The sequence below is a fragment of the Dipteris shenzhenensis genome, chromosome 9, assembly GCF_047967505.1.
Source record: "Dipteris shenzhenensis isolate YYH24624 ecotype China chromosome 9, Dip_SZ_1.0, whole genome shotgun sequence".
Taxonomy (NCBI): Eukaryota; Viridiplantae; Streptophyta; class Polypodiopsida; order Gleicheniales; family Dipteridaceae; genus Dipteris; species Dipteris shenzhenensis.
Window position 1 is genome coordinate 47,547,095 of NC_141604.1, and position 20,099 is coordinate 47,567,193.

The 20,099-nt window shown below is 43.6% G+C and overlaps 1 protein-coding gene across 1 annotated transcript in view; it reads left to right on the plus strand.

Annotated features, from left to right (window-relative positions):
- Positions 1-856: 856 nt before the first annotated feature.
- The window catches only part of LOC147898751 (exosome complex component RRP45A-like), a 35,841-nt gene continuing 16,598 nt past the window's right edge, over positions 857-20,099 (plus strand). Inside the window, exon 1 of the mRNA XM_087379802.1 lies at positions 857-1,052. Coding sequence (XP_087235928.1) covers positions 940-1,052 — 113 coding nt within the window. The 5' untranslated portion in view covers positions 857-939. The remainder of the gene's footprint in view (positions 1,053-20,099) is intronic.

Genomic DNA, 20,099 nt, shown 5'->3' on the forward strand with positions numbered 1-20,099 from the left:
GAGAGAGAGAGAGAGAGAGAGAGAGAGAGAGAGAGAGAGAGAGAGAGAGAGAATGCTTCCTTGGAGTAGAATTATTCTACCCTCAGTGTTGAACTTTAGTGGCACTTGCAAGTTGTGGCACTTGCTAACAAATAAAGCGAAAAGAGTTCAAGCACTTGCAAAGTTTATGTCAACTAGTGCTTATATTTCCATGTTGTGTATTTTTGAAACGTCCACATCCTAGTTTGCAATAAAACAAGGTGGTAGGACCATTATAGCCCTAGCTTACCACTTATAGGGTTGTGGAATTAGTACCCTAAAGGCCTTATGACATTGTGGTAATTTTGTGGGAAATGGGAAATTCAATGCCAAGGTGGCATGTGGTTCCCATTCTTTTCCCACAAATCCCTTGAGGGTAGTGGTGTTATGGGAAAAAGAATTCGTGAAGCATTTGAAAGTGACACAAAATCGAAGGTTTTAAAAATCATTAGGACATTTAGCATGGGAAAGTAAGTTTTTTCATGAAAACCGTTTTCCCACCATGTAAAAGTCCTCGGTTGGGTTAGATCTAATAAATAGGAGCCATTAGATCTTGGCGTATTAGGAATTCTCCCAATGACTAACTAGCCCCCAATGACCAACCAGCCCACAATTAGGTTCTTAGTTCATTTAGAGAACAATTTTAGGATGGGTTACCCTCGCGAAAGCCTTTAAAGTGAGGGAATGAACCATGGTCGGATTTTCCTAGGAATGAAAGCCTTTCACGTGGGGGAATGAACCATGGTCCGACTTTCCTGGGAGGAAAGTCCTCCCCCATGGCCGATTCCCCTATACATCTCAGTGCTCACTACTTTGCAAAGATAGTTTTCCCACTTTGAAGAATGAGACTTTAGGTCGATGGGGTGAGACTATGCAAGCCATTTAGTTCACACTATCATCCTCACACAGCCGGTGGATGTAATGGCGATGGCTTCATCTCTCAAAGATTTCATCCTCGCTGCGCTGCAGGAAGATCAGCGCGTTGATGGGCGTCGCCCCTTTGATTCTCGCCGTCTCAGTATTACGTTTGCCAGGTACCAAGACGTTTGCGAGTCAGTTTCCAAAATTTTTGTGGCTTCTGTAAAGTTCAGTGGTTTGAAATTCAATAAATGGAACATTCATGCTATGTGGTTCCCTCCACTTTAGTATTAGCGAGTCCTTTTCGTGTAAAGTCGCAGCCTGGGTGCTGAGATCATCAGCACCGTTTCCATAAAGATATGTCTACTTTAGAATCTATAACTAGCACACCCTTAATGTTTGCATTGACTCACCAGTTTCATGCAAGGGCTAGCTTTAACCCTAGCATCAATGACCTGTTGTAGATTATTCATACGCTATTTTAGTTGGATTATGTCGGAAATCGAAGTACTTTGGGAACGTGATTCTCGCCAATCTCCTAACTAGTCTAATCAAGCATTAACTAACCTGTTACACTCGTGGTACATGCCGCCACATGCCAATTCCTTACTCCCCAGCAAAGCTGCAAATTTGTAAATTCATTATGGATTGAGCTGGACACGATCTTTATGAAAATGCTGAGCTTCAAGAGTGAAAACCTGGCTTTTGACTATTCAAATTAATCAATTGAACTCTTCTTTCGTTGGGTAAATGTTTTTCACATAATTTTAAAAGATGTTGAAATTTACAAAGGTGTGGATAACTAGTTCACTCTATGAACTTTAGGGGTGCAGGCTAAAGCTTATGAAGACTCAAGACTAGTATTCACCTAAATGGCCTGATGCCATCTTTGTTTTGTTCAACCTTAATACCCAAATGCACGGAGTGCTATGGTCGTGAGAGCCTCTTCACTTTTCTTCACATGCAATTCGTGGTCTAGTTTATCATTGTGAACCTTTGTACGTGAATTAGATGTCAATCTTGATGTACCATGCTTTGAGGGATTTGCTTGAATTGTATGAAGCTTTCTTTAATGTACATACCAAATGCTCAGTTCTTTTTTCAAGTAAAATCTCATCAAATTGTATTGTTACTATGCAAACCCATTTTCTACCAATCTTGCCTTATATGAATCTACCTTCGTATTAGCGTTGGGTTTGACTTGTGGACCCATTTGTAGCAATTGACATTATCCCACGTGTCATTTTTTAGAATGCCATTGTATTTCTCTTCCATGGCCTATACCACTGTACTATTATTGGAATATAACCGGTTCTTTGACTTGAGCTATGCAACATCTGTATATAGCTTGCTATCTTCTGGGTTTCATGTCCTTGGTTTGGTTTGCATTCTTCATGCCCCTTGCTTAGTGTTGCTTGAGTGCTCTTTTGAGCCCTTTAGCTCCCACAGGCTGTTGCTTAGAGCAGCTCTTATTAACTTTGCATGCAACCTTCGCTCTATGCATGCAACTGCAAGCTATAACACTCGTGCCTGTGGGGTGGATTGTATGCCCTCTTCATAGAAGGTTTTGCTGCACATCAAGCCTTGAGATTGGATCCTTTGAGTTGCTATTGACCAGCATACAATGCTCTTTTGCATACAGCTTTCATTTTTTAAAGATGATACATCTCTGTAGCACCATCTCTCATCTTGAAGTTGGGTATTTGAGACTTTCATAAATGGAGCTTAATGTTGACAATACTGCAGCTGCCTTTGACAAATGTATTACTGGTGCAAACATGATGTTCGTCAGGCATGCTATAAATATGTTGCTTGTGGCTTGGCCTGTTTCATCATAGGCATCTACAGCTTGTTCTGGAACACATTTCTCTGTAGTGATAACTTCCTGCTTTCATTAAACACCAGTTCCTGCTTTCATTAAACACCAGCACTTTTGACACTCTGAACTCTGCCCCTAATGCCATCTTGCTTACGATGGGCATTGGGTAGTTCAATAGCAAAAAATCATGCTGTATGCTCTCACAGCTGGTTTGTGATTGTCACTACTAACCACTTTGCTCAAATGTGCCCTTTGAACAATGCATCTTGAAGAATGTGTTTTTGTTGAATTCTAGACATGCGCCAAACTTAGATCTGGAAGCATGCTAGAGATAAGATACAAAAGAGGCTTGCCTGCAGAAGATTGTTAACTCATGCTGGACCAAGCCTAATCCTTATACGCAGCAGAAGATTGTTAACTCATGAGATTTCACAATGGTCAAGATCTTACTTGCCATGTGTACACAGGCATGAATCAAACCACTCACTTATCTGAAGATGCAAACAAGCCAGACATGCGACAACTTAGATCTGGAAGCATGGTAGAGATAAGATACAAAAGAGGCTTGCGTGCTGGAGCAAGCCTAATCCTTATACGCAGCAGAAGATTGTCAAGATCCTACTCGCCATGTGTACACAGGCATGAATCAAACCACTCACTTATCTGAAGATGCAAACAAGCCAGATAGGCAACCAAAGCATGTAAATATAGTCCCAAACAGGACCAAAAACTGACTTTACAATCACCACCACGTGGCAGTGGGATGCTGGATGAAGGCCTTGGGATGTTGCCCCCCTGCTGGTCTCTCCTACTGCTGCATGGTCTCTAGATAGAGGGCTTCAGTGGCTTTGGGAGGAGGCCAAAAGAGCTCAGCTGTCCTGCTTCTTTCTATGTTATGCACCCTTGGAAGTGCTTCACAGAAAGTCTAGGAGCTATACATCAACATTATGTAAATCGTGTGTAACTTATATATGTTTGTTAATGCCAGACTGCATTTCAAAAAGGTTTTACAATGATGGGGTCAACTGTGGAAGAAGGAAGAGTTTGATGGAAAGCTTGGCTTGAAATCAGGAGGGACTTCAGACTCTCCAATCAAGATCAATATGAGCACAATTGAACTCTGGTCTGGCAACATCAGTGGAAAGGGGGTTTCTCCTTAGTCTACACAAAAGAGTTCAGTTGGGTAGGGGCTGCACATTCAACTGGCATTGAGGAGTTGTATAGAGTTCTGAATAGTAGATGGAAAAGAGCAGCAAATAAATACTGTTTGAAGAGCAGGTTTTCCAATGTATTGGTCAAAACCATCCCTGGGAAAATGCCAACCTCCTCTAGCTCATACTTCATAAAGCTGTGTGGACAAACTGCAGAGGTGAAGGGAGATGATATCTGCAAGAGATGCCCATGGCACAAGGAGGACATATTTCATTTGTTTCTTGTATGCCCTAATGCCAGGAAAGTCTAGAAATTAAATTCAAATTTAGTTAGGGGAGCCAATAAATTGGAAGGCCATTCTTCTAGGGGATGCAGCAAGGGTCAAACAGGAGCTCTGGATTCAAGTTAAGGCACAAGCTTGGTTAGCCAAGAACAATCTTTGGCTCAATAATGTACACACTAACGGGCTTAACAGGAACAGAAATGACTTGATCAGGATATCCTGAATTTTAATGAGGCCCACGAACAACTCCAAAGGAGATTGATTATCATGAAAGAGAATTTCTAAAGAGCAGCATTGACAAAGAAGAGCTGCAGCACACTCCTGAGGGTTGCATCAAAGATGGCTCTCTTTCCCCTCATGAAAGGAGGGTGTTGTTTTGAAAAATGTCGTAATATCTTTTTTTGATCAATATATACATATGTATTTTCTGCTGTTAAAAAAAAACTTATATATGTAATATAGTATTCACAAGCGTAAATTTTTCATTTTATCCCTCCATGTGTAGCTTGTCATGGTTCAGTTCCTGGGAAGCATGTTCTTTCTCAATATGTCAAAGAGGTTCTAGGTCGACGCGCACCTAAACAAGGCTTCCAAGCCGTGCAGTCAAAAGTCTATGTTGCTTCTTCATGTGAATCAACTAGTACATGTTCCAATTCCTCCCACAGGTTCCAAAGGTATAATCATGTGAGAGGACTCTCAAAGCAAGTGTTGCCATTTCGTTCATTCAATGCCATATATCTCCCAACGCGTCATAGTCTGTAAGTGAGCCTCTCTAAAAGGTTGCTCGTGAGGTACCAAACTCCCCAATGGACTTTCTAAATGTGTGGAGCTGATCTTCAAGTTTATTGTGCAAATGTGAACTCTTTGGATCTGTTCAAGGTAACCAATCCACCATTGATTTATCTATGCATTTCACCCTCCCTCTTCCTAAGCGGGGGGGCATGGGCAAGAATATGAAACCATGCCCATTGCCTCATCTGCATTTTGGACTATATCCAACCCAAGCCACTCCTTGCTAACCACCATGTAATGAAGGGGAAAAAGGGGCAATTTAGAGGACCTTGAGAGGCCTCTTAGGTGGGAAATGTGGAGGGACTATATAAGTCCCCATCCACCCCTATTTGTACACCTTTGATGTGACATCTAATCCTATCTACTCCCACGTCTTTCCTCCTACGTGCTGCCTACACTCTCTCTCCCAATCTCTCTCTATCTCTCTTCCCCTCACCCCTTTTTCTCTCTCTTCCTCTCCCTCTACCCCTTTCCTTCCTATCTTTCTCTCCTCCTTTCTCTCCCTTACCTTCTTCCCCGTTTCTGCCATCTTTGGCCCTTCACCAAATCTTCCCCTTCGCTACATTGGTATCAGAGCTCCCCTCTATGGCACCTTTGCTTCCATTCCCCCTCACCCTTCATCTTGCATTTGCACCATTTCGCCTACTCGAAAAACCAACGACCACCTGCAAGTGTTGCCCCATCAACACCAAGAGCTGAAGAGTCGAATGTGAACCGGCAGCTTCGTCAAGTGCAAGTCCAAGGTGCCTTGAAGATTACTCTTGGTCAATACCATCAAGTCAGGCTGTGATGGGATTCAGCCAACCTTAGCGTTCCAGCCTCAGCAAACCATGACATAACAGAGCCGACGTCAGCCCATGAACTAGTGGCTGCTTGATCGATTTGGAAGGACTGGTTGAATGAAGCCCAACATTGATGGCACGGCCTGCCTCCCCACTCGTGCAACGTTGATGAGCTGCCTCGAATCAAATGAAAAGACTTGAGTCCTGGTCTGACCATCGAAGTCCAGCTTTCTCTAGCCGCTTGCGAAGTTCCACGACCGGCAAGATCAGCCACTTGCGAAGCTCCATGACCTGCAAGATAAGCTCTTCACTTCTCACGCGCCAAGAGCATCGCCCCTCCTATATCGCCTCTCACGCTTTTCACCAAGAGTGTCACCCCTCTTGCATCGCCTCTTATGCCCGCCATTGGTGTCGCTGCCCTCAGATCTGCCGCCTTGCCACGCCCGCATTGCCCTCGCCATGCAAGCCGCGGCGGCCGCTGTTTCCCCCGTCCTACAAACCTTAGCCTACTAAGGTTTTCCTAGGTTAGACTAACAGGGGTTAGTTAGGTTAGGATTAGGTTAGCCGGTTGGGTTAGATTAGCTAGCTTTGGTTAGTTAGGTTGGGTTTAGTTAGTTTTGGCACTTCATGGTCCCAAGAATCTCAGTTGTCCTTAGGTTGGAGAACTAACTGTCTTAGGTGACTTAGGGACCCCCCCCCCCCCCCCCCCCCCAAAAAAAAAAAAAAAAGAGGCAAAAAGTCAAAATTTCAGCCTCTTTTTAGGGGTCTTTCACAACCCCGTTTGGAGCTATTTCGACTCCATTTTGAATCGATTGTCCTCTTGAGCTTTGCCATTGGCCTATTTAGTGGTTCTACACACTATATCAGGTGCTCATTATAGCAAGGTTTTCCTTGCCTGCATTTGAGCTTCTCTCTCTCTCTCTCTCTCTCTCTCTCTCTCTCTCTCTCTCAGACAACCACCATGGCACCCAAGCGTGTCCCTTGGGATACATTGCCTGATAGTGATGAGGTTGCTTGGCATGAGCAATTGCCTTCCATAGTGGGTGCATCCACTGGTGGTACAGAGATACCTTCAACTCAGTGTCTCTCTCCTGCATCTCGAGAACTGCAAGCAGTGCAGACACTGTTTTTGGATACCCTTGCTTCTATGCTCTAGGGTGCTTTCCGTCAGATGGGACAGGAGTTCAGCCAACAGCTTATTGTTAGAATTATTATTATATTCTAGGCAGTGGCCAATGTAATGTAATAAGCGGGTTAGGGGCACTTTTCCCTCATAGAGGTTTTTCCCCCTAACCACAGTCTAATCTCTAACTACGGTTAGTGATTAGATAGGATTTTGTCACTTAGACAAAACCCTCATCTCTTTCATTGTACTACACTTCATTCAGTACACTTTCGGGAGTGACCTACGTTCAGCTCACTCTCCATTTTGCTTGCTCTTGCTCTTGCTTCCGTTTTTCTCACATTTGGTATCAAAGCAAGCCAGGTATGGGCACATGAGCTATGGCAGCTTAATGATACTACAGAAGCATGATATGGTTGATGCATTGCCTCCTTTAGAGTCACCTCCTCCTCATGCATGTGAGGGTTGCATCCTTGGTAAGATGCATAGATTCCCTTTCAAAAAGGATGGTGCAGTGAAAGCTACACGGAAATTACAGCTTATTCAGAGTGATGTCTGCGGTCTCATGAGGACACCTGCTTTTGGGGGTTATCTTTATCATGTTACATTCATAGATGACTTCACCAACTACACTTGGGTCTATGGTCTTAAGGCAAAATCAAAAGTGTTTATGCATTTCAAACACTTTGTGGCTATGGTTGAGAATGAGACAGGATTCAAGATGCAGACACTTTGCATAGATCGAGGGGGGGAGTATATGTCTCATGAGTTTAAGGCATTTCTGAAGGAGAAAGGCATCACGCATCAGCTTACAGTGAGGCTAACACCTCAACATGGCAAAGCTGAGCGGAAGAATCGCACTCTTATGGAGATGGATAGATGCATGCTTACCAGGTAAAAGTTGCCTCACAGGTTTTGGCTTGAAGGCCTTATGTGTGCCAACTATGTTTTGAATCGGGCTCTCACAAAGGCTTTGAAGACAATCACTCCCTATGAGGCATGGCATGGGAGAAAACCTTCAGTGGACCATTTCATAGTTTTTGGTTGTGTTGCATATACCCACGTGCCTGTGGAGTTTCGACACAAGTGGTCAGATAAGGCACTTAAATGCATTTTTGTGGGGTATAGTTCACAAAGCAAAGGCTATCGTGCTTCACGCAAGATTTTTGTTCGTACAGATCTTATTTTCTTTGAAAATTCAGCACATACACATGCTGAATTTCAGATTCCAGCTTCTTCAGATGATGTTTTTGAGGGGATGCTTCCTATAGCATTTGGTTCCCCTACTGAGGTTCATACTTAAAATCAGAATTTATAGCAACGTCCTACTGATCCACATGCCTCGATTCAGCCACCGGCTTTGTACCTCCACAGGGTGTGGATGAAGTTGTCAAGCAAGAGATTCAAGAGATACATGCAGCCAAAACAGTCATGAATTGGTTGCTACAGACTCTTAGGGAGAGTAGGCTTGAGGCCCCATTGCCTGGCAAGACTCGTAGTGCAGTAAGGCATGCAGGGGGGGCTCTTTTAGTTGAGACAGCTTATGCAGGGACTCTTCTTGATGAAGAGGAGCCTGACTCTTTTGAAGAAGCAAAGGATAATGTGCATTGTATGCATGCCATGCATAATGAGTTGCAGTCTATAGAGAAAAATCAGACTTGGGATGTTGTGGATTTGCCACCAAGTAAGCATGCCATTGGTACCAAGTGGGTTTTTAAGGTAAAAAGGAAGCCAGATGGGTCTATTGACAGGTACAAGGCAAGGCTAGTTGCCAAAGGCTATGCAGAGACGAAGGGAATAGGTTATGAGGAGACTTTTGCTCCTACATCCCGGATGACCACTATACGGTCAATTATTGCTACAAATTTTGTGTGGAATGTTTATCAGTTGGACATAAAAACAGCTTTCCTTAATGGGGACTTGCAGGAAGAGGTTTATGTTAAACAACCTCCTAGATTTGAACTTTCTGGCAATGCACTTCAGGTTTGCAAGCTTAACAAAGCTTTATATGTGCTGAAACAAGCCCCACGTGCATGGTATGCCAAGATTGATGCATTCGTGGCAAGTAAGGGGTTACATAATAGTCCCACAGAAAGCACCCTCTACATCAAGAAGGATGGGGGGGATATTTTGGTCATCATTCTTTATGTAGATGACATGCTGCTCACAGGTTCAAACGAGGATATAATTGCAGATTTCAAAACTGAGTTGAAAGATGAATTTGACATGACAGATTTGGGCATTTTAAATTTTTATTTGGGGATCCAGTTTATACAAGACAAGCGTGGCATCGTTATGTCTCAATCCAAGTATGTGCAGAAGCTCTTGGTTCAACATGCATGATTGTAAGTCTATTTTCACCATGGAGCCGGGGCTTAAGCTTACTATGTATGATGCTGGTGAATCAGTGGATGTCACACTTTACAGCCAAGTTGTTGGATGCCTCATCTACTTATGCAATACATGGTCCGATATTCAGTCTGCAGTATCTTAGGTGAGTAGATATATGCACAGCCCTAAGACAACACATTGGCAGGTTGTAAAATGCATCTTCCGTTATTTGCAAGGCACAAAGTCTTTTGGCTTGATGTTTCCCAAGCGGGGTGACTTGCAGATGCATGCTTACAGTGATTCAGATTGGGCTGGAGACTATGATACCAGGCAGTCCACTAGTGGTAATTGTTTCTTTTTGGGCAAAGCTTGCATTTCTTGGCTGAGCAAGAAGCAATCTACAGTGGCTACTTCCTCATGTGAACCTGAGTACAAGGCAGCTTTCACAGCGACAAGTGAGTGTGTTTTGCTGCGACGTTTGTTCCCTGATCTTCGTCTCATATTGGAGGGTCCTTCTCCAATTCTCACTGATAGTTAGAGTGCTATAGCAGTGGCAAAGAATCCTGTGTTTCATGCTCGCACGAAGCACATTGAGGTTTATTATCATTATGTCAGAGAGAAGTTGCATGCAGGGGAGATCAGTATGATCTATATGTCAACACATGACAATGTTGCAGACATTTTCACTAAAGTACTTCCACGTGAGAAGTTTGAGGCATTTAGCAGTGCCCTAAACTTATCTCTTTTTGGTGATTGATCACTACCTTGTACACCACATTGGCACTGCAGGGGGGTGTTAGAATTATTATTATATTCTTGGTAGTGGCCAATGTAATGTAATAAGCGAGTTAGGGGCACTTTTCCCTCATAGAGGTTTTTCCCCTTAACCACAGTCTAATCTCTAACTACAGTTAGTGATTAGATAGGGTTTTGTCACTTAGACAAAACCCTCATCTCTTTCATTGTACTACACTTCATTTAGTACACTTTCGGAGTAACCTACGTTCAGCTCACTCTCCATTTTGCTTACTCTTGCTCTTGCTTCCGTTTTTCTTACACTTACCATGGCGATGGCTATGCACGATACGGCTCTTGCCCAGATGCGACAACAGCTCGAGCAGAAGATCGGCCAAGCTATGCAGGACAAGGGCAAACAACAAGGGGACCACTCAGATAGTCAGGATGTTTTTTTGCTCCATGCAGGGGTTTTATGGCAGATGACCGTTGTGCCTATGAGCATTGATGTATTCTCTGTGCCGCAGAGCACCTTCTTGCATGATGTCAGGCCATCTTTTGGCTCACAGTTTTTTGCATCTATGCAGGCCGAGCTGTCTCTTTTGGGTTGACCCGTTGGTATGCATCCGGTTAGTGCTTCTTTCATAGCACTAGCGAGTATGCTTGGAGCTAGTTTTGGTTTATATGGCAGCCCACACCCCTGGGAGAGAGGTCAATCCTCTTCTCAACCCTTTGAAATGCCATCATTCCGGAGAGATGTATTTGGTAGAGAGACCCAGCTTGGGGTTCATGCACCTATCGCTTCGCCAGTGAGCACATACAACCAGACGCGCAGCCAGTGCATCAAATGGCAACAACTACTATGCAGCAGGGGGTTATTGGTGGACAGCATGCCACTTTTGATGAGATGTTGGCAGATTCCTTGCGTTCATATAAGGCCCTACCTGAAGCCATCAAACTTGAGATGTCTTTCTCTGATGATGTGAACCTTAAGTGTGATGATGCCCACACTTTTGGAGGTTACGCACATAGGAATTATGCAGCCAAGGATGTCAATGAAAAACTCAGAGTGCATAAGTTCAAAGGGGACACTCGCACACCTAATGAGCTAGAGGAGTGGCTTACGAAGCTGGAAGATTATTTTCGCTTCTACCCAAAGTAGGATGAGGACGGCATAATCTTTGTGGGTATGCACATGTATGACTATGCACATACTTGGTGGCGGTATATGAGAGATTCACCTCAAAGGCCAACCACATGGAGGGGTTTTTAAGAAATGATGGTTACTACTTTCGTATCCCCACTCATCTTGGATCAGTATTTGGCTGAATTCTTTGCATTGTCGTAGACTGGTACAGTCCAAGAGTACTTGCAACGCTTTTGGAGACTTTCCTTGTTTGTATAGGACGTATCTGAGAAAGGGAAGCTGCTGCGTTTCATTCAGAGATTGAGTCCTTCCTTGGTTGTGGATGTGAAGGCACATAACCCTCAAACAATTGAGTGCGCAGCCCAATTGGCAGAGGTGTTTGAGCCGAAATGTGCCATTTAGGGATTGAGTCCTTCCTTGGCTGCGGATGTGAAGGCACATAACCCTCAAACAATTGAGTGTGCAGCCCAATTGGCAGAGGTGTTTGAGCTGAAATGTGCCAGCAAGTATAAGATGGCAGCAGCCAGGGCATATGGGAATGCAAATGAGGTCTGAGAATTGCCTAAGGTGACTAATTGGCATGATAAAAAATTAGCAGCAGCACCATTTTTCACCATTACAGGCAACAAGATGCCATATGCTAAGCCATACAAGTCATCTGATGCTAAGCCAGGAGCTAAGCCAAGTGCTCGTAATGAAAAATCAGAATTTAAACAACACACTTAGGGCTATTATGGATAGTAGAAAGCGGGCAAACTTATGCTTGAAGTGTGGTGAGAAGTGGACTCCTGAGCATTGGAGAGTTTGCAAAATGCCTAACGGTGGTACTACAAAACTCAGCATGATTATTGGGATATGGGATGATGAGGATTTAATGGATGTTTCTGAGACCTTGGATGCCACTCATGGTTATTCAGAGGGTGCACATGACGTGGAAGAAGCTCCAGATACTGGAGCCACGAAGGGGGTTGATTTTCCCTTTGATCCCGGTGGTGCTATTGAACATTATATGCATGGTATACAATCAAATGACACTCAGCCGACCTGTGGCATGCGAGGCCGTTGGCCTATAGTCTTTCATGTGGAGCATCAGTTTGCTATGCCTTTTCATGCATGAGAGGATGCAAATGGAAATGTTTCTGTGGACGAGGAGGAGATCTATTGGGATGCGCAGAAAACAATTTATGCTATTTCTTTTCATGCCTTGATGGGTGCCGAAAGTGCTGAAACTATCAGATTGAAAGGGCAAATTAATGGCAGGATTGTTCACATGCTTGTCAACAGTGGTAGCACTCATAGTCTTATCGATTCTAAGACTTTACAGAAGGTGGGACTGATTGCTACTGAGATTGATCATGGGCTGAAAGTAGAGGAGGCAAATGGACAGCATTTGATCAGTAAATTTTGTTGCCAAGATGCAAGGATCAAGCTCTCTGAGGATTATGAATTTGCTGGGGATCTGGCAGTGGACATAGGCCCAATAGATGCTGTCCTAGGCTGCGATTAGTTAAAATCTTTGGGTAAAATCAGCATGGATTTAAATGTCCACAAGGGTAGAACCTCTATGCATTGAATGTGTCAATATTTGAGGGAGGTAGCATTCCCCATGTTGAGGATTGTGATATGCAGCAGTTGCTCTCGGAGTTTGCTGATGTATTTGCTGATATGCCATCCCCATTTCCTCCCAAGAGGGATGTGGATCATGCCATTGTTCTAGAGCCTGGCAGTATGCAATCAGCCTGCTTCGTTAGTACGACAACTCTCTTCATCTTTTCATTGGAACCATCACCTAACAACGGACACTTTCTCTTCTCTGCTCTCTCTCTCTCTCTCCCTCTCCTTCTCTTTGCAAACACACCAGGGCCCAGGACAATCGTCGGGCTGGCGCCCCCCCCCCCCCCCGGAAGGTATTTTTATTACTTGAAGGATTTGAATACGCAGACAGTTCAGCGTGAAAGCTGTCTTACAAAGATAAAAGACGTGCAATATTACACGAGCTCTCAGGTTCTCTTTCTTGGCAACATGCTACTCGTCAACTTTCCTAACTAAAAACTAGTTACATGCCACTAAAGAGCAACTTCAGGAGTCCTCGAAGCACTTGGTCACGTGAACGTCCTCCTCGATGCTTGTCAGGCTCTATAGCGCTTGGGTTTTCAGTCCCACTTTATACTTGCAATTAACAACTAAAGTGCACAACCATGGTACCCATTAATGGTTAGCGCTTTTGCATGCAATGAGACCATAGACTAATCCTAGTCACTTGTGGGTGTCCCCACTGAACAATAACACATGAACAAAACATAGAACACAATTCTTAGTCCATTGAGGTCAACCCTCTTGGTCATAATTAAGAGTGTTGACCGACAGTCAAAGCATCTTAATTACGGCCAAGTCTCTCCAACCGAAGTTGGCACATCTTGGTTAACGAAGTTAACCTTCTTGGCGTGAGCCAAGTCTTGTTGACCAGAGTCAACACTCTTTGACCGAAGTCAGCACTTTAATTGCTTGGTTAACCGTGGTTAACCGTCTTGGCCGAAGCAAGATCTTCCCAACCGAGGTTAGGCTTACTTAACTCGAGGTTAAGTATCTTTGACTGGAGTCAAGACTCGACCAAATCTTTGAACATAATTAAATAAAAGAATAACTCATTAATTATGATTAATAAATGGTCAACTTATTCTTTAACTTTGGAATATTTACAGCCTGGTGACATTTCCTCGGCTTCTATTCAGTTGACCTCAACTGAAAAGCTTCCTTGTAAATTTCCAAAAGCTGTGGATGATCGGATAGCATGTCTTCATCCGTCTACTTGGCATCCAATGCCGAATAATTCTTGAATTTTACAAGATACCTTGTAAAATTCCTTGCCCTGAGGGCCTTTGCATACAGTATGGTACACAATGTGCTTTGGATGAAGGACCTCCTCCAGCTCATCCACTTCTGGTGGATCATTGGCTTTGTAGGCACTAGCCCTGGAATTTCTTAAGAAGACTCACATGGAAAGCATTGTGAATCCTCCAATGCTCTGGCAATGCTAACCTGTATGCAACCTCATTAATCTTTTATGTAACTGTGAAAGGGCCATAATATCTGGGAGATAACTTTGCATACGCTTTCTGTTTGCCTTTAAACTTGTGGAGCCTAGCTTTCTTGAATTTCAAAAGTACTCAATGCCCTTCCTTGAGATCTAACTATTTCCTATGCTTATCTGAAGCTTTTTTATGCTTTTCTTGAGACCTTTCATTTGCTGTCAGGACTTGGCTGAAAGCTGTCTGGAGGTCTCTCACAAATTGATCAGCTGCAAATATCTCATCTTTGGTCCTCAGGATAGGTGGCAGAACCACCTTTCCATAGATGACCTCAAAGGGGGCTTTCCTTGTAGAGCTGTGAACTGTATAGCGAACTCTACCAATGGTACTTTTCTCAGTCTTAACCTTGGTCACCCACGTAGCATTTCAGCATATCCAATGCTGTAGAATTTGCTACCTCACTTTGACCATTTGTCTGGGGATGGAAGGAAGACGAAAAATCCAATAGATTGGTCATTCTGGGGTCTCGATCACTGACAATGGACTTAGGCATACCATGGTGCTTAAAGAACTGTGCCATGAAAGGCTTAGCCATATAATCTGCCTTTATGGTTTTGCGAACCAAAATGAAATGAGCTTGCTTGCTGAATCTATCAATGATAGTCCAAATCCCATCATTCCCTAACTTTGATCTTGGCAAATAAAAAAGGAAGTCCATTGCAATACTTTCCCACGGTGCCTGAGGCACAAGGAGAGGCATAAGTAGGCCAGGTGCCTTCCGTCTGTCATACTTCACTTTCTGACATGTAAGGCATTCAGTAACAAACTGATGTATATCTTTCCGTATCCTTGGCCAAAAGAAATACCTCTCTAGTGCTTGAGTTGTTGCTGTAATTCCTCTATGCCCAGCATAGGGAGGTGCATGGCATTCTTCCAAAATCTTTTTTCTCATCTCCTGGGTGATGCATAGGCAGTCATCTTTCATTAGATACCCATCTTTCAAGGAATATTGACTGGTGGACTGCCCCTCTTGCATTTGCTGTAAAATCTCACTAAAATTTGCATATTGCTTACTCATGTCATCCAGGTTTTGATGATAAGCAATAGTCACATTATTGACCTGGGGTCTTCGGGACAAGGCATCTGACACTCTGTTCCGAACTCCTGGAGTAAGGACAATGAAAATGGTACATTGACAGCATGTTTGCCCATTTCATATGCTTCTCGGAGAGCTTTGTCTGAGTCAGAAAGTATCTTAGACTTTGGTGATTTGTTTTAACAGTAAAATCTGCACCCAAAAGATAATGCTTCCATGTATGGATGGCATGAATTACAGCCAACGACTCTTTCTCATAGATTCCCAGATCTCTCTCTGCATCCCGGAGTCTCCTGCTCTCATAGGCCACTACATGACCATTTTGATGCAATGCAGCCCTGACACATTCTCCACAAGCATCACAATCTACATCAAATGGTTGATACAAATCTGGAACTATCAAGATTGGCTCTGTGGTCAGCCTTTCTTTGAGTGTGGTGAATGCTGTTTTTTGTGGAATTCCCCATCTAAAAGCTGCATTTTTCTTAGTAAGGTTGTGAAGTGGAGCGGCTATGTCCACAAATGCCTGATAAATCTTCTGTAGTAAGAACACAAGCCTAGGAAACTTTGGACTTCATGCATTGTTTTCAGCTCTGGCCATTCTTGAATGGCTCGATCTTTGCCGGATCCATGCGTATCCCATCTTTGGATATTATATGCCCCAAGAAATGGATCTCTTTCAGGAAGAATTGACTTTTCTTGCTGTTTGCATAGAGTTGGTGATTTCTCAGTTCTTTGAAATACTGTAGCAAGATGTTTCTTGTGCTCTTCTTCAGATTTAGAAAAGACAATCGAAGAAGGCACCAGTGACTGTCTGAAGGGTCGAAAGATGCGATCCATCATCCTATTGAAAGTAGTTGGGGCATTAGTTATGAGATATTCATACAACCCAAAAGTAGTGCGGAACGTTGTCTTATGCACATCCTGAGGTTGTATCCTCACTTGGTGATAGCCACTCTTTAAGTCTATTCTGTTGAAAACTGAAGCTCCATTAACTGATCCGGCACATCATTAATGCGCGGAATAGGGAATCTATTCTTGGTGGTCATTTTATTAAGAGTGCGATAATCGACGCACATATGAAATGAACCATCTTTCTTTTGTACTAGCAGTACAGGGGAGCAAAAAGGAGAAGAACTGGGCTGAATCAGCCCCTTCGACAACAAGTCCTGCACCTGAGCCATAATCTCCTCTCGCTGAGTTGCACTAACTCTGTATGGGGGCCTATTGGGTGGCTCATTGCCAGGAATGAGTTCTATGCATGATCCTCAGGTCTCTCAAGGGGCAACTCCCTTGGCAAAGCGTAAGAAAAGCAATCTTTAAAATTTTCAAGAAACTGAAATTTATTCTGATCTGCCTCGTTTATTTCAGCATGCATTTCAACATCTCTCTCTTTTACAAAAACCATGTAAGCTGAAACTGTAGACTTTATCTCTTTTCCAAAACAGAACTATTTGATACAGTGGGAATAGTTTCCTCTCTATTCCTATCAACCACACCATGTACTTTGCCCCTATGTACAAACTCCAGCACTCTTTCAGGAAGAGTCAACTTCAATGCCTTGCGATGAAACCAAGGCATACCCAAGACTACATCATGATGTTTCAGTGGAGAAATGAAGAAGTCTTCCTGATCCACATAACTCTGTACATGAAGACGGAGCTTCCCTATCAAGGGAGTGACTAGCACAAGGTTCCCTGGTCGGCATCCAGAGCCTTGCCCAACTCCTCCGTGTTTATTCCCAGCCTCAGGGCTAAATCCTCTGATATAAAGTTATTGGTAGTCCTTGGATCAAATAAAATCAGCGCTTGCTGGTCTCTGACTTTGCTCCATGATAGCAGCAATTCTCATTCCTTTGGGTTTGAAACATGACCTAGTATGTCAGGAATTCCTCTTGCCATTGGCTTTTGCGGTTCTTTGCCTCTTTTCCCTTCGGAGTTGAAGGCTTTTCTGGGTATTGGGCAGCCATCATGCCCCTCTTTGCCGCATCTGAAGCATTTACCCTCTTTTCCTGAAAGTTTCAATCTGTTCACAGGTAAACTGTGGTCTTCCCTTATAGGGCCTTTGTACCTAGTTTCCCCTCGGCTTCTGAGGTTGAAATCCCCTCTTTTGAGCCTTGGGAAACTCTCTTGTTTCAAACTTGTGGGGTCGCTGGCTTTTTATCCCCCAGTATCCCTGCTTGTAGTGAAGGCACACTGGTAGGATCCTGCATGTACACGAGACTAGCCACATTGGCTGAATGCATAAGATCTGAAATTTCTTTAATATCTTTAGTGTTCACTTGGGCCTGTATCTTTGGAGTGAGTCCTGCTTGGTACTTCCTGAGTTGAGTCTTGTCAGAAACTTTCTTGAAAGGCGAAACCTGCAAGTATGAGTCCCAAAATTTCTGGTTGTAAGACTCAACTGTATCTTGTGCTTCCATATGTATACTCTCCCAACCAAGGAGGACATGATCGGGAAATTGTTTATAGAAAGCTTTCTTGAAGTCCTTCCAGTTCTTGGGGGCTACATAATTGGCTGTTTTAGCTATCCACCATGCACTGGCTGTACTAGTCAAGTGCAAGCCAACCATGCGAAGCTTTGAGGACTCACTGAAATTTTCCAGGCTGAAGGCAGCATCAAACTGCCTTATGAACTGCATTGCCTTCTCAGCTTGGCCATACTAGCCATTGTAAGTGGCAAATCTCACTGACTTCCCACCATCTTTGAACTCTTTAGTCTCTACCTTCTTGGCGGACTTCTTCTTCTTCTTCTTCTTCTTATGCTTTGGCTCTAAAGATCTAGAAGAAGAAGATGTTGAGGATGAAGAGGTAGAGCTAGAAGAAGAAGAAGACGAACTAGATGAACTGTGATGATGCTTCGCTTTTTTCTTCTTGGGAAGAGGACCTGCTTTTTTCCTCTTTTTGCTATCCTTATGGCGAGACTTCTTACTCTTTCCCAATGTATAATCTGTGGAAAGAGGAATAGAACTCAAAGATCTCTTTTTGCCCACCACTTCTTCCTGATTTGCTCCAGAGGGAGGCTTCTTTGGCTTTTCCTCAAAGAGAAGTTGTACCATCCTGCAAAACAAGGGGTTGCTTGTTGCCTATCCCAACTGAGTAATCAGCTCTTTGTAGGCATTCTCTTTATTTATTTGCATAGCCTTTGCCTGCTGTATCTGATCAGACTCTGCCATTCGCTCATGGGATGATTGGGCATGCTGCTGTGAAGCCATCTCTGCAACTTGTCTGAGATCTGCAAACTCTCACACACTGTGTATGCAATTGATGCACTGAGCCTTTGTTTTCAAGGAGAAAATACCTCAACAAGAGGTGTATTGCACCCATAACTTGTGCCAGTACAGGCTATCAACTCAAGGCATGAACTCAAAGCTGTGTGCCCCTTTTCTGGCTTCTGCAAATGGCATTCAAAATGCATCTGTTTTTCCCTTTTTCACTGCTCAAAGGCATGCATATTCTTTTTCTGCAAATCTCTTTTTTTTTGCTGTGTTTTTGCTGATTTTCTGACAGTATAGACTGTCTCTGACAGCCAAAGAAAACTGACAGAAAATTTCCCCTTTTTTTTTTTTGAAACAGTAACTAGATGAGTAACCGGATGGTTACACTAACCAAACTAACTTTCTCTAGTCTGGTTAGGCGAGTAGTCCAGTTGGTCTGTAACTGAATCTCTAACCAGAGTAACTGAACCAAACTACAGTTTGGTTAACTGGGCCAATCTGGTCTGGTTAGTTGTAACTGTTTGGTTAGCTATAACCATGGTTCACTAACTGGGGTTATACTAGCCATAGGTCAGCCACCTCAGCTGATACATCAGCAATCTGCCATGTCACCATTCTGCACGTGCTATGCCACATCATCTCTGCATGTGGGTCTGCCACGTCATGACACGTGTCAGAATAACACGTCAGCACTGTTTAGTGCACTGCCATGTGTCGTCATTACCATGTCAGCACTTGAGCAAGTCTAAGCCACGTGTACTCCTAGTTGGTACCTTGGCCACGTCAACATCTGTGTCATCCTCTTTGCGTCGCTAGTATGAGACCCGTTTGATTTTTTGCCTGCTTACAAGCGCAAAAAATACTTGTCATCTGAGATTCGTCGCATGGGACTTAGTGCCATTCATGATTTTTCGTCTGTTTGCATAAGCTGGAATGGAATAGCAAGGCCTATGCATTGGAGACCTTATGAGAACTTAGCCATAACCTGGCGCCTAGTAACTACTTCACACGAAAATAAGGCGTCGGATGTTTGCACGTCGCCCGTTAGCCCTTTTTTAATCTCACAAGGAACTTAGAAAGAGTGCTAGAGATTCGTTATATGCATCTGTTGCATATTCGTACAGCAAAAAAATAAAAATAAAATAAATATATAAAACTGACAGTCTCATGCCATGGAGATCGTTACTTGCCACGCAGGTACTTGTGTTGGCGTAGAGCCTGGTACTTGGGTTATAGAAAACACCCGAATCTTTGCTAGTCCTGATGGCATACAAGTCTTTCGGGGTTGCCACGCGAGTACTTGTGTTGGCGTAGAGCCTGGTACTTGGGTTATCGAAAACACCCGAACCTCTACTAGTCCTGATGGTGTACAACTCTTTCGGGGTTGCTACGCAGGTACTTGTGTTGGCGTAGAGCGTGGTACTTGGGTTATAGAAAACACTCGAACCTTTGCTAGTCCTGATGGTGTACAACTCTTTCGGGGCTTTCTTCAGCAAGTTACCCGTCTGCCCAAAACTCAATAATCATTGACGAAAGCATAACTCCTGGTGTCGCAGACCCGTCACCGATTTACCACCATGATTAAACGCTCATGATGGCCTTTGACGTGTGTGGTTTAGGTCACCCAACAATCCCTTAGCGCTGGTCCACCTTCTTACTGGATCGTCAGAGCACAAGAAGGCCATGAGCCTTGGCTCTGATACCAATTGCAATCAGC